General features: G+C 35.9%; 1 protein-coding gene across 3 annotated transcripts in view; it reads right to left on the bottom strand.

Moving 5' to 3' along the window:
* Nucleotides 1-18,366, bottom strand: part of TTLL5 (tubulin tyrosine ligase like 5) — a 292,858-nt gene that overhangs the window by 157,835 nt on the left and 116,657 nt on the right. For 2 of the 3 annotated variants that reach the window (XM_025392848.1, XM_025392849.1), the window contains 4 exons: nt 17,784-17,911; nt 15,222-15,308; nt 14,219-14,614; nt 4,984-5,168 (listed from right to left, as the gene is read on the bottom strand). In XM_025392848.1, coding sequence (XP_025248633.1) covers nt 4,984-5,168; nt 14,219-14,614; nt 15,222-15,308; nt 17,784-17,911 — 796 coding nt within the window. Of the gene's footprint in view, nt 1-4,983; nt 5,172-14,218; nt 14,615-15,221; nt 15,309-17,783; nt 17,912-18,366 lie in introns of all 3 variants that reach the window. The other variant, XM_025392850.1, reaches the window with a different exon arrangement.

Below are 18,366 nucleotides of genomic sequence, written 5' to 3'. Positions count from 1 at the left end.
TCAGGCATTCAAGAAGAATTGAGATGAATCTTATTGAAACTATTCCAAAAGTCAGAGAAAAAGAGAATCCTCCCTAAATAATTCTATAAAGCCAGTAACACTCTAATACCAAAATCAGGAAAGGACATTAACAAAAAAAGAAAACTACAGACCAATCTGTTTGATGAATACAGATGCAAAAATCCCAAACAAAATTCTAGGTTGGTGCACAAGTAATTGTGGTTTCTGCCACTAACCTCATCCAACAGAATATCAAAAAGATAATCCCCCATAATCAAGTGGGTTTCATACCAGGGATGCAGGCATGGTTTAACATACGCAAGTCAATAAATGTGATATACCCACACAGAATCAAAGACAAAAATCACACGGTCATGTCAATAGACACAGAAAAAGCATCCAACAAAATCCAGCACCCCTTCATGATTAAAACCCTCAGCAAAATCGGCATAAAATGGACATACCTTAGGGTAATAAAAGCCATCTATGACAAACCCACAGCCAACATTATACCGAATGTGGAAAAGTTGAATATATTCCCCTTGAAAACTGGAACAAGACAAGAATGCCCATTTCACCACTTCTATTCAACATAGTTCTAGAAGTCCTAGCCAAAGCAATCAGACAAGAGAAACAAAGGGCGTTCAAATCATTAAAGAAGAAGTCAAACTGTTGCTGTTTGCCAATATGATCATATACCTAGAAAACCATAAAGGCTCATCCAAAAAGCTCCTAGATCTAATAAATTCAGTAAAGTTTCAGGATACAAAATCAATGTACACAAATCAGTAGCACTGCTATACACCAACAGCCACCAAACTGAGAATCAAATAAAGAATTTAACACCTTTTACAACAGCTACAAAAAATAAAATAAAATACTTAGGAATATACCTAACCAAGGACATGAAAGACCTCTACAAGGAAAACTACAAAACACTGCTGAAAGAAATCATAGATAACACAAACAAATGGAAACACATCCCATGCTCATGGATGGGTAGAATCAATATTGTGAAAATGATCACACTGCCAAAAGCAATCTACAAATTCAACAATTTAATACATCATCATTCTTCACAGAACTAGAAAAAACAATCCTGAAATTCATATGGAACCAAAAAAGAGCCTGCATAGCCAAAACACGACTAAGCAAAAAGAACAAATCTAGAGGCATCACATTACCCAAATTCAAACTACACCACAAGGATATAGTTACCAAAACAGCATGGTACTTGCATAAAAACAGGCACATAGACCAATAGAACAGAATAGAGAATCCAGAAATAAAGTCAAATACTTAACAGCCAACTGATCTTTGACAAAGCAAACAAAAACATAACCTGAGGAAAGGACACCCCATTCAACAAATGGTGCTGGGATAACTGGCAAGCCACATGTAGAAGAATGAAACTGGATCCTCGTCTCTCACCTTATACAAAAATCAACTCAAGATAGATGAAAGACTTAAATCTAAGAACTGAAACCATAAAAGTTCTAGAAGATAACATCAGAAAAACCCTTCTAGACATTGGCTCAGGCAAAGACCTCATGGCCAAGAACCCAAAAGCAAATGCAACAAAAACAAAGATAAATAGATAGAATTTAATTAAACTAAAAAGTTTCTGCAGGCAAAAGAAATAATCAGCAGAGTAAACAGACAACCCACACAGTGGGAGAAAATCTTCACAAACTGTGCATCCGACAAAGGACTAATAGCCAGAATCTACAAGGAACTAAAAAAAAAAATCAGCAAGAAAAAAACAATCCCATCAAAAAGGCTAAGGACATGAATAGACAGTTCTCAAAAAAAGATAGACAAATATCCAACAAACATGAAAAAATGTTCAACATCACTAATTATCAGGGAAATGCAAATCAAAATCACAATGCAATACTACCTTACTCCTGCAAGAATGGCCATAAAAAATCAAAAAATAATAGATGCTGACATGGAAGTGGTGAAAAGGGAACCCTTTTACACTGTTGGTGGGAATGTAAACTAGTACAACCATTATGGAAAACAGTATGGAGATTCCTTAAAGAACTAAAAGTAGATCTACCATTTGATCCAGTAATCCCACTACTGGTATCCACCCAGAGGAAAAGAAGTCATTATATGAAAAAGATACTTGCACATGAATATTTATAGCAACACAATTTGCAACTGCAAAAATATGGAACCAGCCTAATGTCTATCAATCAATGAGTAGATAAAGAAAATATGGTGTGTATATATATACACCATGGAATACTACTCATTCATAAAAAGGAACAAAATAATGGTATTCGCAGCAACCTGGAGGGAGCTGGAGCCCATTATTCTAAGTGAGGTAACTCAGGAATGGAAAACCACACATCATATGTTCTCACTTATAAGTAGGAGCTAAGCTATGAGGACACAAAGGCACAAGAATTATATAATGGACTTTGGGAACTGAGGGGAAGGGTGGGAGGAGGGCGAGGAATGAAAGACTGCACATTGGTTACAGTGTACACTACGTGGGTGATAGGTGCACCAAAATCTTGGAAATCACCACTAAAGAGTTTATCCATGTAACCAAACACCACTGATTCCCCAAAAAAACCTACTGAAATCAAAAAAATCGTATGCACCCCATAAATACATACATCTACTGTGTACCCACAATAATTTTTGAAAAACTACTAAAAAGTACACTTCATCTAAAAACTTGTTTCTAACCAAATTAGAAGCCATTTACTACTGAAAGCCTTTTATGGCTGAAATAACAATATTTTCCACATATATTGCATTTACAGGTTTTGCATGATATCCTCACGACCCTGTTGTATTTTCCTCATCAATCAATGAAGACCCTGAGGTTAAGAGAAGTTGAGTGAACTGCTCAAGATCACACAGCTAGTCAGTGGCGGGAGAACAGTGGAGTGAATTGCCCAAGATCATACAGCTTGTCAGTGTCAGGAGAAGAGTAGAGTGAACTGTCCAAGATTACACAGCCAGTCAGTGTCAGGAGAAGAGTTGAGTGAACTATCCAAGATCACACAGCTAATCAGTGGCAGAACAGTGGCATGAACTGTCAAAGATCATACAGGAGTCAGTGTCAGAATAACAATGGAGTGAACTGCTCAAGATCACACAGGAGTCAGTGGCAAGTCTGTGGATGGCTAATCCAGCTCTTTCTCCACTACTCCATCCTGCTTATTACATCCTACAGCACCTCCCTCAGTACTGTACCAAGCACTGACCACCCTACTACCAAGACTCTAAAAGTTAACACTGACATCTAATGGCAAGTTCATATCCCTACAAACCACAGTCTATTGGACTTTTTTTTTTTTTTTTTTTTTTTAGTAGAGACGGGGTTTCACCGTGGTAGGTAGGATGGTCTCGATCTCCTGACCTCGTGATCCACCCGTCTCGGCCTCCCAAAGTGCTGGGATTACAGGCTTGAGCCACCGCGCCCGGCCACAGTCTATTGGACTTTTAACTCACTGGCACTGAAGTTCTTTATAGACAAAAAAAATGAACTGAAGGGGGATGACTTCCCAGTCAGGATACAGTCACCTTGGATTCCCACAAGATTAGGATCTTTTCACTTTGTAGGCTTTGCAGTCTAGCAAACGACAGGAGCTAGAAATAGGTAAGCACTTTTTTTTTTACTACAATCACAAAATCTGAATGTCTTGGTGCTCCTAGCTGTCCATTTATAAACTGGAAACATATAATCTAGTTAGTGACCCAATGATAAAAGTGTAGCAGAGCACTGGCCTTTCCCGTCTCATAGCCACTTAATTGGAAAATTCCTTCCCATCGTATCTTGGTATCCCATTCCCTCTTCCCATCATTCTGTCACTAAAATCTAACTATCCAACTCCCTCCAAGAATCAACATTGTTCTTGTAGCGTTCTTTGCTTCCTATTTCACATTAGGACTTCTTTACTCCCTTCAAACAACTAAGGATTTGAGAAAGACAATAATTACTGCTTCACATGCTGGGATGAGCCTGAAGTAAAACTAAGTCCATGAGATGCTTAGCTTTAGTTTTGGTCCTAAATTTTATACAGAGAAGTAGGGTACCACCAGGGAGCAGTGTGTTGCCTACTTTTAGCATGTACTTAAAGTAATTTTCAGCTTCACTTTTTTCGATACTTGATTATCACTACAGAGTTATTACCAATTAAGGAATCTGGCACATCAGCAACATAACAAAATGTAACTGTGGAGTTAAATTACGATAATTCCTTTAGAGGACTTTGATGCCATTTAGCATTAAAGAATAAGAGATATGGCTTTTCCTTCAATTAACCACAGGGATAACCAGCAAGAAGGACAAAGAGAACTCACAAAGCTCTTGAAAGTGCCATCTACCTTCACTGTGTTGCAAGATTGTTAATATCTATATAGCATAAGGACAATAACCTGTTACTTATTTCTATCCACCCAGCTTGTTGAATGACCTTGATCACATAACTTCTTTCAGCCTCAGGTCCTCCCATCTGTAAAATGGGGAGAATGATATTATATTGGATAAGGGTATAATAAAATATGAAATTAATCAGTTACCCATAAAACATCCTGAGATCATGAAATAAAAGGCAGTACAGAAAAAAAAATTTTTTTAAGGGTAATGTTATAAAATTCTGGTAAAAAGATTTATAAGACTAGAACTCAGTGGAAAATTTTACCAAAGAAAAGAACTTATTTTTAAAGATCCTTTAAAATTATATTTACAGATGAACATTCAAGTCTGTTTATCCATGAAATAGGTACATCATATCCAGTAGCAGACTTACTTACTTCACAATGCCTGTAACAGAAAGTTATTTTCTTTAAATTTGAAAAGGAAACACTTGATCCTTTAGCTTGAAACTAACTATTAATATTACTCATTCAAGAGGCATCAGTATATGGGAATAGTAAAGACAGGGAAAGACAAAGTACCCTGTCACTAATTCTATCCTCAGGTCCAAAGAGCTCTTGGGCACCCCAGACCATCCGTACCTGCTGGGTGAGGAGGTTGATGTGGCTGGATGGAGAATACTGTCTCGCTGCCTGCTTCTCAGCTAGCCGCTGAAGTTCAGCTGTAACCATACTTTGGTTGTATCGTTTGCTATACAAAGAAGCATCTTCTCCCTCTTTTTGTGTTTTGGCTATTCCTGAATGATGCTTGTTTAGATAGCACGATCCTGCTAAAACGGAGAAAAGTTTTCACTCATTTAGGAAACAAAGCCCTGAAAAAAAATAGGATAATGACAGAAATCTCAGGTCAACAGATACTTTACTGAACCCTAGGGATCTTTAATAATATAGGAGAAATAAGCCATCTTCAAATAATCACAAAAATAAATAGTTACCATAACCTAGAAACTCTTCCTATTACCAAACTGCCACATGCATTATTTATTAATGTGTTTTTGCTTATAATGAAAGTTTCACAAAGAATAATTTTCATTACATGTAATGGGGAATAACCAATCCTAGAATTTGCTAATCTTACTGAATAAAAAATATATCTTTGAAACTCATTATAATTCTTATTTGTTTTTCTTGTTATGTAACTAGACTTGTCAACAGCCTGTGGCATCCACTGTCAAATCATCCATAATAGAAAGCTCAAAAGGGAAATGGGGATAAAAGCAAAATGGAGTATAATGAGAAAAATAACAATAACCTTGTATTTTCAAGCGGCTGATTTCCCTTTCAGATTTAAATTTTCTTCTTTCAGCTGTAATATCACAGCATTCTATTATTTAAGCATTGAAATTCTGGCAAAAAAATTACTTAAAATCAAGATTCAGCTGAGCACGGTGGCTCATGCTTGTAGTCCTAGTTACTTGGGAGGCTGAGGCAGGAGGATCACTTAAGCCCAGGAGTTCAAGGTTACAGTGAACTATGATCATGCCACTGCACTCCAGCCTGTGTGACAGAAAGAGAACCCGTCTCTAAAAATAAAATAAAATAAAATAAAAGTTCACATTTTCCCTGATTGTAAAAGTCACCTCTTTGAAAAAAATTTTTAAACTCAGAAAAGTAGAAATAACATAACCTATTTCCTTTCTGTCTTTTTAAAATTAACGCTAATATAACAGTGATCATTCTGCATATACAACTGACTTTCTAAATCTGTAACTTTTTCATGTTTACTATATTATTTAGTACATACAAAATATTTATAATAGCTGTATATATAGTTATAAGCATATTGTAATGAACACCTGTGAGCTTAATACCCAACTTAGGAATTACATTATCAACAATATGCACTAACCTATGTGCTTGTTCCTCCCCATTCCTAATCTCCCCTTATCAATCATTCTTTTTTTAAAAAACAAAAAGTTTTATCAAATATATTTGTGTGCATATACATACACAAACAAAATACCAGAAAACTTTGCTTGTCTTTGAGATCTACAAAAATGGTATCCTACTATAGATATTTCCTGGGACTTGCTCTGTTATTCAACATTACTCTTCCAAGATTTATCCTAGCTAAATATAGCTGAAAATCATTCATTTTCCTTCCTGTCTGGCATTCCATTTTGTAAACACACCACAACTTATTTTTCTATTCCCCTATCAATGGCTCTTGTGGTTATTGCAAGCATACTGCCATTATAAACAATGCAGCCATAAACACTCTTGCATACATCTGCTGGCACACATGTAGAAGAGCTCCTCTTGTATATGCCCAGGAGAGGAATTGTTGGGTCACAAAGTATGTAAATTTTCAAGTTTATGTAGTAATACCAAAGTGGTTTTTTGTTTTGTTTTGTTTTGTTTTTTTGAGACAGAGTCTTGCTCTGTCGCCCAAGCTGGAGTGCAGTGGTGTGATCTCGGCTCACTGCAAGCTCTGCCTCCTGGGTTCACGACATTCTCCCGCCTCAGTCTCCCAAGTAGCTGGGACTACAGGTGCCCGCCACCATGCCCAGCTAATTTTTTTATTTTTTATTTTTAGTAGAGATGGGATTTCATAGTGTTAGCCAGGATGGTCTCAATCTCCCAACCTTGTGATCGGTCCGCCTTGGCCTCTCAAAGTGCTGGGATTACAAGTGTGAGCCACCCCACCCGGCCCCAAAGTGATACTTTTTTACACTCCGACAAACAAAAGAAAAACATCCCTGGGCCGGGAACGGTGGCTCACACCTGTAATCCCAGCACTTTGGGAGGCTGAGGCAGGAGGACCACTTCAGCACAGAAGTTTGAGACCAGACTAGGCAGCAAAGTGAGATCTCTTCTCTACAAAAAATTAGCTGGGTGTGGGACATGGGCCTAGAGTCCCAGTTACTCAGGAGACTGGTGTGAGGATTGCTTAAGCCCTGGGAGGTCAAGGTGGCAGTGAGCCATGATTGCACCACTAAACTCCAGCATGGGTAACAGAGTGAGACCCTGTCTCAAATTTAACAAAGAAAGAAAATTCCTGTTGATCTATAGCCTCTTCAACACTTAGTATTGTCAAGTGTCTTAATAATTCCCATTGTAGTCTTCATGTACCTGATTAATAATGATGTTGAACATGTTACCTCTTTTCTGGTATCATTTTTCTATTGGGCTATCTTTTTCTTATTGACTTATATGACTTGTGCTTTTGTTTTTACTTTTGCTCCATACCATAAGTTCTTAATGATGGTTTCCTTTATTTTATTATTTTATTTCATTATGGAAGTTTTACATCTGAAATTGATTTTATACATGGTGTGAGGCAGGGATCTAATTTCATCTTTCTCTGTGGGGATAACCAACAACCAACCCCAGAAGCATTTATTGAGAAATCTCTCCCTTTCCTCTGATCTACAATGCCATCTCTGTCATACATCAAAGTTCCATCTTCCTGTGTGATTGTTTCTAACTTTCTATTCTGTTCCACTGGTCAATCTGTCTACACATTTGCCAATACCACATTGTCTTAAGTATCAGACCTTTATATTAATAAGGTGCTCCTCCACCTTGTTTTTCTTTTTCAGTAGGTTCTCACTATTCTTGGCTCTTTGCCTTTCTATTATCATTTTAGAATAGGCTTACCAAATTCAATGACACACTTATTGAGATTTTGGTTGGAAATGTATTGAATACAGAGATTAATGTGATGAAAATGGAAACTTTGATGATATTGAGTCTTCCTATGCATGTACGTGGTATATTTATTTAAATTCAATTATTTAAATTTTCATTTATTTATTTAAATTTTTGTTAATCTCTAATATATATGTCTTTCAATGTAGTCTTATAAAACTTCCTTTCTTTTCTAAATGTATTCCTAGGTGACACAGCTTTTATGCTATTATTAGTGATATTTTTAAAAACATTTTTATTGGTGGTGATGGCTGTAAAATAATGTGACTGTACTGAATGCCACTGAACTTAAAATAGTTCAAATGGTAAATTATATGCTATTTACATTTTGTTACAATCAAAAAAATTGTTTTCTATCACTTCTGGCAAGTAATTTTGAAAGCAATTAACTTTTTAATATTAATCTTATGCTAAAATAACTATTTCTAAAACGTATCTGTAATTATTTTGTTTTCTATGTAGACAATATATTATCTGCAATTATACAATTTTGTTTCCTCTTTTTTGATGCTTATGCTTACACTTGATCTTAACCAAAAGGCCAAGAAGTGATGATCCTTATGCTTATAATTTCTTTTTCTTATCTTACTATGTTGGTTCTGATCTCTAGTAAAACACTGGACAGAAGGAATATTAGTGGGCATCCTTACTTGTTCTTAATGTTAAAGAGAATGCTTTCAACGTTTCCTTATTTAGACTGATAGCTCTAGTAGGTTTTTGGCAGATACCCTTTTACAGGTTAAGGGAGTCTCCTCTTCCTAATGAGCTGAGAGTTATCATCATGAATGAGTGCAGAATTTTATCAAATTTTTTTCTGCATGTACCATGACGAAGAATATGGTTTTTTCTTTAATCTATTATATTAATATGGTGAAAGATATTTATAGGTTTACTAACGTTAAACCCCTCTTACATTCCTTGAATAAACTTGCTCATGGTGTACTATTTCTTTTAGATGTTGCTAGAGTTGATTGGCTTTTATTTTGATTCAAATTTTTGCATTTATGTTCATAAACAAAGCCAGTCTGTAATTTTCCTTTTTAATACTTTCCTTAACTGGTTCTATTATTAAGATAAAACTAGCCATACAGAATAACCTGAGGAAAAGTATCTCTTTTTCCACACTCCAGAAGAGTTTTTTTAAATATATTAAAATTATCTACCTCTTGAAAGATTAGAACTTACCCATAAATCTAGGCCTTATATTTTCTTTAAGACTTTCAACTACTGTATCACTTATTTTAATGCTTATAGGACTATTCAGACTTTCTTCACCTTCTTGAGTCAATTTTACATAAGTTATAGTTTGTATGAGTTTGGTCCATTTTATGTAAGCTTTCAATTTTATTGGAATAAAGTTAACAAGATTATTTTTGTCATTTTGGGTGTATTTATATTTTCTATGTGTGCTTTTCTATTCCTTATATTATTTACCCATGTCTTCTTTATTATTTCTTTATCCTTTAGATTTATGATAGTTGTTTTTATAATGTCTAAAGCCAGACATTTAGCACATTAATTTCCAGCCTGTCTTCTTTTCAAATATAAGTTTTTATTTATTTATTTACTTATTTATTTATTCTTAGAGATGGGATCTCGCTATGTTGCCCAGACTGGTCTCAAACTCCTGTGCTCTAGGAATCCTCCTGCCTCAGCCTCCCAGGGAGCTGGGACTACAGGTGCACACCAACTATAATTATTTAAGCCAGTAAATTTCCCTTCAAATACTAATTTGCATTGCTCTCTACTTATTTGGACATACAACTTTTCATTATCATTCAGTTCTAATACTTAATAATTTACTTCCATTAGGATTTCTTCTGTGACTCTTAAATTTTGAAATACATGGGGGTTTCTTCTATATCTTTTTGTTACTGGCTTTCAACGTAATTGCAGTGTGGACAAAGAATGTGGCTGTGTGATACCAAGTCTCTGCAATTTGTTCTCTTGTTTATGATGTAGGATATGACAGATTTTTATAAATATATCATGTATGCTTGAGGTGTTTTGTCTAATTATTGGGTGCACAGTCCTATATATTATAAATAAATAAACTTATCTCCTTGTTCAAATCCTCTTTATCCTTTCTGCATTTTAAAAATCTGTTTAGTGTATTAATAATTAATAGAAGTATGTGGAAATCACCCACTAAGACAGTGGATTTATACATTCTTCATGTGGTTGTTTCCATTTTTGTGTTACATATTTGGAGGCTATTTTATTATTTGCAGATACTTTTAGAATTGTTAAACTTTTGACTGAACTGAACTTTTTGTCATTATGTAGTTACTCCTTATCTGTAAGAAAGTTTTATATCTTCAAGCCTGTTTTAGCACACATTAATGCAACCATACCAGCTTTCTTCTGGTTGGTACTTATCTGGTGTTTCTTTCTTCAATTTTTTACTTTTAAACATTCTGTGTCCTTAAACTTAGGTGTGCCTCTGGTAAGCAGCATATAGTTGGATTTTTCTTTAACTTTAAAATCTGTCAAGTTTAACCTATTTATGTTTATTTGATTCTTGATATATTTGGACTTGATTTACCAGGTTTTTTGTTTTGTTTTTAGTAGTTAGACACAGAGTCTTGCTCTCTTGCCTAGGCTGGAGTACAGTGGCGTGATCTTGGCTCACTGCAACCTCTGCCTCCTGGGTTCAAGTGATTCTCTTGCCTCAACCTCTTGAGTAGCTGGGACTACAGGCCGGAGCCACCACGCCTGGCTGATTTTTGTATTTTTAGTAGAGGTTGGGTTTTACCATGTTGGCCAGGCTGGTCTTGAACTCCTGACCTCAAGCGATCTGCCCATCTCGGCCTCTGAAAGTGCTGGGATTACAGGCGTAAGCTACTGTGCCCGGCCAATTTACTATGTTTTAAATTTCTATTTATCTTGCTTTTTCTATGCTTCTTGCTTGCATACACCTAAGTTTCTGCATGTTTTTTATCTGCAATTCATTTTTCTTCTCCCCACAAGATTAGAATTTATACTTTTATTCTTTTAGTGATGACCTTTGAAATTTGACGCTGTATATTTAACTTTAAAAAGTCTATAGTAAAATAAAATCTTACTCTTATTCCAAAAGCATTCAATTACCACAGAAAAATTTAACTCCAATCAATTACAGGCTGTTGTAAATTACATTTTTTTGTCCATATATTGCCGTCTACTACTGTTTAATCCATTCAGAAAATGCTCTCTGACTACAGTGGAAATAAGCTACAAACCAATTATAAAAATAAAGAATCCCAACTACCTGAAAATTAAATAATATATTTATAAATAATCCAAGAGTCAAAAAAGAAATTGCAACAGATATCAGAAAATATTTATGAACTGACCAACTTCTTTTGCTCCCTATCTTTTTCTTGGAAAGGATCAAAAGGGAGGGTTTTGAAAAAGTTTTTCTGATAACACAGGCCACCGAAGACATTGATCTTACTGAATTTCTTACATGGGGAAAAAACAGTTCAAACCAGAACATAACTGATCATTATTATTACTGATTTTAGAAAATTAAATCACAACAACAATGATTACCCAGAATTAGCAGAGATATATACATATGTGTATAGTCATATTTATGACTTATTAAAGCGGACCATTTAATATCTCTGACTCAAGCTGTCTATTAAAATATCCATTTCATTTGAAATCAGGTATTAAGAAATATAGACTGGCTATTTATAAAACATGTCTTAGCTGTAACTCACCTTAACATAGCTATTACTAGTGTTTAAATCTTGACTGATGTTAAGATACTCCCCACATTGATCCACAGATAATAATCCTATCAAAATCCCATCTGCCTTTTCTTGAAGAAATTGACAAGCTGATCCTAAAATTCATATGAAAATGCAAGGGATCCAGAACAGCCTAAACAATCTTGAAAAAGAAGAGTGAAGTTGGAACAATCATCCTTGGTGATTTCAAAACTTACTCTAATGCTGTAGCAATAAAGACAACGTGATATTGGCATAAAGTCAGCCTTATAGGTCAATGGAATAAAACTGAGGCCTTAAAAATAAACCTTTACATTTATAATTAATTGATTTTTGAGAAGAGTGCCAAGACAATCCCATGGGGAAACAATACTCTTTTCCACAAATGATGTTGCTATAACTGAATATCCACATGCAGAAGAATGAAGTTAGACCCTTACATCATACCATACAGAAAAATTAACTCAAAATGGACAAAAGACCTAAATGTAAGAGCCTAAACTATAAAACATAATTGGGGCTGGGCACAGTGGCTCATGCCTGCAATCTCAACACTTTGGGGAGGCCGAGGTGGGCGGATCACAAGGTCAAGAGATCGAGACCATCCTGGCCAACATGGTGAAACCCCGCCTCTACTAAAAACTACAAAAATTAACTGAGCATGGTGGCATGTGCCTGTAGTTCCAGCTCCTCGGGAAGCTGAGGCAAGATAATTGCTTGAACCTGGAGGCGGAGGTTGCAGTGAGCCGAGATCATGCCACTGCACTCCAGCCTGGCGGCAGAGCAACAATCTGTCTCAAAAAAAAAAAAAGGAGGAAATCTCTGTGCCACTTGATTAGGCAATAGTATTCCAGATAAGATTAAAAAAATCACACGTGACAATAGAAAAAAACAGATAAATTGGACATTATTAAAATCTAAAATTTTTTGTGCTTCCAGAAAGTAAAAAGGTAACCATCAAGTAGGGAAAAAATATTTCTAAATCCTATCTGACAAAGGGCTCTTATCCAGAGTAAATAAAGAACACTTACAGTCAACAATAAAAATGAAAACATACCAATTTCTGAAAGGGCAAATAATTTAAAAGACATTCCTCCAAAGAAGATATATAAATACCCAATAAGCAAATGAAAAGATATTCAGCATCATTAGCCATTAGGTAAATGCAAATCATGACCACAAAAAAGAGATACTATTTCATACCCATTAGGATGTGAAAATCAAAAACAGAGACCACTCATAGTAATGGCAAGGACACAGAGAAACTGGAACCCTCAAACATTGCTGTTAGTAAAAGGGCAAAGTCACTTTGGAAAACAGTTTACAAGTTCCTCAAAAAGAGGAAATACAATAAGTTTTCATACGAACCAACAATTCCACTCTAGCTATACACTCAAGAGAAATAAAAACATATGTCCACACAAAAACTTACAAACAAATGTTCATAGCAGCATTATTCATAATGGCCAAAAGGTATAAACAAATCAAATGCCTGTCAACTGACTAATGGCTAAACAAATTGTGGTATATCCATACAATGGAATATTATTCAGCCATAAAGGGAATGAAGTTCATGCTACAACACGGATGAACCTGAAAAACATTATGCTAAGTGAAAGCAGCCATTCACAAAACACCACCTATTATGACTTTACTTATATAAAATGTCCAGAATAGAAAGCGGCCATTCACAAAAGACCACCTATTATATGATTTTACTTATATAAAAATATCCAGAATAGACAAATCTGTAAAAACAGAGAAGTAGATCAGTGGTTTCCAGGGGCTAGGGGGAGGAAGAAACAGACAGTGGCTGCTAACAGGTATGGGGTTTCTTTTGGAGATGATGACAATGTTCTAAAATTAGATAGTGGTGTTGATTGAACAAGTCTGTGAATATATAAAAAAAAAACCCCACTGAATTGTACACTTTAAAAGGGTGAATTTGATGGAATGTAAATTATATCTCAATAAAGCTGTTATTAAAAAAAGAAGGACAAATTTGACAATATAGGTCTATTTCAGTTAAAATGATAAATCCTATTCTAAGAATTCTTTGGTTATTTATTCAAGTCATTCTTGTCTTAAAAACTAACTTGTCTGATGTTGGGAATAACTATTTGAAGCACAGAGAATGCATAGAGCACACTCATAGGTCTATGGTTAACAGGAAATCTCTTGACTAGGCTGTAGGCTCCTAGTGAACAGAAGCCTTGTCAGATTCATCTCTTTATCTCCAGTACCTAAAAGAAGTCCTGTTTTCTCTTGCATCAATGAATGCATGCTACTGGATGCAATGCAAGCCTTCTTTAGTCACATCAGAACAATGCAGTGTGTGTCCCTTTCCATTTCAAAATTTAAAAAAAGGCAAAGGGAAGAGATCACATTCTTTCTTTATTGGGGCTGGGGAGGAGCTCACATTGTGGACCATCTTTCGTTCTCTCACTCACCTGCCTTTGCTGAAGAGGGACGAGACAGTTTCTGGCTATAGATGTGTGCAGCACTTTGGAAGGAAGAAAAGGAGCCAATGGTGTGACTTCCTGATCGACAGCGAGGCAGGCCAGCAGGGCTTGGGATGTTCTGTGTCCCAGGATGTAGGGAGGGAGAAGCACTGGCAGAGACTGTGTTCAGTAAAATTGTTGGCTGGTGAGGCATGCTGGGGATAGCTGAAGGAATTTGAGATAAAGAAGAATGGTGGCCAGGCCCTGGAGAAAGGTCTGAGGTTGTAACAGATGACAAATGGGTATTGGGAATTTTCTGCAGAGTAGCAGTAGGACCAGAGAAAGGAGCAGACGAAGAATTGGTATAAACTAATTTTGCCTCTTTTTCTGCTGAAGTGGTAAATCCTATTAAAAACAAAACAAGACATCATTTTAGAAAAAACAAACATACAATCTCTATAAAACAAATATTTTTAAAACATAAACATCACAATAATCTTGGCATGAAACAGGAATCATGAAAAATACAGACTTTAATGAGTATTCATCATAAACTTAATGATTTTTGCCTACCAGAAACAACTTGGCAATAGAAATAGGAATTTACTTTTATTCCTTTCTAAAAGCTGGAGTTGGGACTACCACTATGAAACAGAGCAGGCATGTTTTACACATGTTAGGACATCAAGATGAAGTCTCCACTAGTAACAGCTAATTCCTCTCCCCCTTCTCTTCAAGCTTCTAGGAAAAAAGAATTTTTTCTAATTTCTCACTCAGAAACTAGAATTTCTAAACTCAGAATTTCTAAACTTAAGAAAATGAAAAAGTCTTTGGAAGGAAAACAGCTTATCAATAGATAAGAGAAAATTCTAAGGGAAAAGGAAAAACAAAAAAAAATATTTCTTTGAGGTAATGTTCCATGCTTTAGAAATATTTAATATCTGATGACTATTTTCTTCTTTTAGGGAATTATCAGAGAGCAGTAAATCTAGGTAGGTTTGAAATCACTCACGAGATAATTTATCAGAGTGAATTTCTGTTGCCTGTTGCTGTTTAGGCGGCTTCATTTTCACTTCTTCCATTATAGTCTCAGGGTGATCTGAAATAAGAAATACTGAGCTTGGACTCTCCTAAAATCAATTGCAAGTCCGCTGTTCTATACATAATTTTATTTCCAAAAATATAACACAACTGCTAATCAATGCTGGGAAACATGGCACATCTCATCACATTTTTCCAAAGATGGAGACACCCACAGCCCTATGGAGTGGGCAACCAATTAAATGATTCCCAGCTATTCCAAATCCCAGCTACAGTTAACTGAACCAGGGAAAAGTACCTAAACCCAGGGCAGCCATCCACAGACAGCCAACAAGCTAGGGCTTATCTGGAAAAATAATAATAATAATAAGGGCGGTCAGATGCTTATGCCAGGAATTCAGACAGAGGGTTCTAAGAGATCACGTTGGTTGGTGGTAGCCCCTGGAGCCAAGAAGTTATAATATGTATGGAGCAGCGAAGCTACCCCGAGACAGCAAGAGCGGTCCCACTATTTCTTGGCGTAATACCTGGATACTACGATGGCTCTGTCTCTTAAACTCTTCAGTTTTACTGGAGATAGGCTGATCAGTATATTCAATAATAGTATCACTCTAATCAATTTTGACATTAATAACTAATTTTTTCTCCACTACAGAATTTTGAAACAGAATAGCCAAAGCTAATTACATATAAAAATATTCCAAAATCTTTGTCAAGGGCTAGAATCATACAAAAACTTAAGAAAGGCCATTTTATACATCATCTTTCAGAGTGAAAGAATAAAGACATATGAATTTTCTCCCCTCCGTCGCCAATAGCAGTGGTAACACTGTCACACACTCGTTTGTTCATGTTTGAAATGAGTCCAGATACTATACTATCAAATGTCATAATGTTGTTTCCTTGACTGAAGCCTTCCTACTACCCTTAATAGGTTTCCTAGTTATCCTTAATAGGTTTACATAGGTATGGATCTTACGTAAAGGTAATCCCTTAAAACACAAACCCTAGAAATTTGAATGACCTATCAGTACAAAAGATATTGCCACTACATGCTGTTAGGGCTTTCACATTACTGCCAGGGGAGAAGTTACTAGATGAATGTCCATCTAGGCCCCTACCTCCCCAAATTAGCACACTTTTCTCTATTCCAACCTTATTACAAGAATTCCTTTGTCTCCCTTAGCCAAAACTCTTATAGGAGCTTTTCAGAGCTTCTGCCAGCTTTCTTCTTCTATTCACTCACCCAACTTTATCTACCAGACAATAAACTTTGTAAAGTTAAAGACTGTGACAGTCCTGGTCATTGTATCTCTAGCAACCATGAAAGTGCCTAACACATAATAGGTGCTAAGTAAAAAAAGAAGTATAGAAGGAATGAATGAACAGGTGAATGACGTTAGAAAAACTCAAAGAAAAGGGCTGGATTCAGGATTTCCAGTAATACAATAATTCAATTATACAGTCAGTTAAACAAGCTCATGTGGATTGGCCTAGGAACCAAACCAGTTTTTAGAACATCAACACTGTTTCTTTAGGAAAATTCAGTCTACATTTTAAATGACCAATCTTCCTGGCTATTTCCACATTAGGTTATCATAACCTTAAGAGCAGGGAAGAAGTCTCCATCTTGGAATCTAGTACTTAGCACACTGACAAAATCAGTAGGTTGATTACCTAAGCCTTAGGCTTCCATCTAGGTTTTAAGTTAACTACATTTAAAGCACAGAGCTTTGTTTATAACAGAATGTCACTGCTATTTTTTTTTTTTTATCATGGTGACGTGAGCTAGACAGCCACATCCATACTCAATTCCAAAATCCCCAACCATGGAATTCCCCAGCAGTAAGAAGTTTTAGAAACATGTAGGGGCATTCTGGATTATAACAATAGCTGAGGAAAGCTAATGGCATGTCAGGCTTGGAACCAAGTATAATAGATATCCCACCAGGTATGGAACAGCCCGACACAACAAAGAATTCTCCTGTCCAAAATGCCAATGATGTTAAGTTAGAGAAAGTAATAAACTTGACAAGAGTCAGAAATAATCATTAAGAGAGATAGAAGAGTATATTAAGAGCACAAACTTTGAGTCAGGCAGACTATGGATCAAATTCCTTGTCCCTGCATGAAAAAGAATAGCCTTGGGCAAGTTACTGAGTCTCTTTTAGCTTAGTTTCTCATCTGTAAAGAGGTTTTGTAGTAGCGCCCACTCTACGTGGTTTTGGGAAGTAAAAAATAAGACCATGTCCAGCAGATAGAAAGATAAGTGTTCACTAAATACCAGCTATTATTAGCTTTTCTTGAAAAGCTCTCTGTTGTTAATTGCCATGAAAAAAAAATCAGACCATGCCCCTCTTCTGCTTTTAGGACAAAAAGCACTGTCCCCCATTCTCCACCCCCTCCCCATGCTGCAAAGTCTCATTACCTTGGAGACTATTAGTGCTTAGCCAACACATTATTCCTCATTCTCCTTTGCATTTCTCATTTCCTCACTTGTTCTTATTTTTCATTAACTAACCAGCATACTTACCACCTTTTGCCCCACTATCAGAATAACTGTTGTTGTTCTTAGAACTTTTAGAGTGAGTCCCCAGGAAGACACTAGCAGACTTGTTCTTTTGGGTATAAAAAGTCAACACCTCCTCCAGTTCAGCCTCACTGAAATGAGGAGAAAAAGTATGGTCAGACAGGAAGCTATTCTGGAAAATCTTTCCACCAGATTTTATTATGAAAACAGAGCAAGCTGGAAAAGGGAAAAATGAAAAGCACAAGCTGAAAATTCCCTATTAATAGGTGGTTAAAATAAAATATAAATGAAAGCAATCTAAAAAATTTAAAGCATAAGGCTTTATTCATTCCACAGTGAATTTTCTAGATCTACACTGTCTAATATGGTAGCCACTAGTCAGTCATATGTGACTATTTAAATTCAAATTAAATTAAATTAAAGATTCTTTTCCATAAACTAGCCACACTTCAAGTGTTCGGTAGTCACCCACAAAAAGTTCTATTGGACAGCCACGTTTGAGAACAGGCAGCTACCAACTACACACTGTAGGCTAAACCTGACCAGTGACTTGTTTTTATGGCCCCCAGCCAAAAATTTTAAAAAA

Source organism: Theropithecus gelada, chromosome 7b (genome assembly GCF_003255815.1).
Source record: "Theropithecus gelada isolate Dixy chromosome 7b, Tgel_1.0, whole genome shotgun sequence".
NCBI classification, from domain to species: domain Eukaryota; kingdom Metazoa; phylum Chordata; class Mammalia; order Primates; family Cercopithecidae; genus Theropithecus; species Theropithecus gelada.
This window is presented reverse-complemented; position numbering and strand designations above follow the sequence as displayed.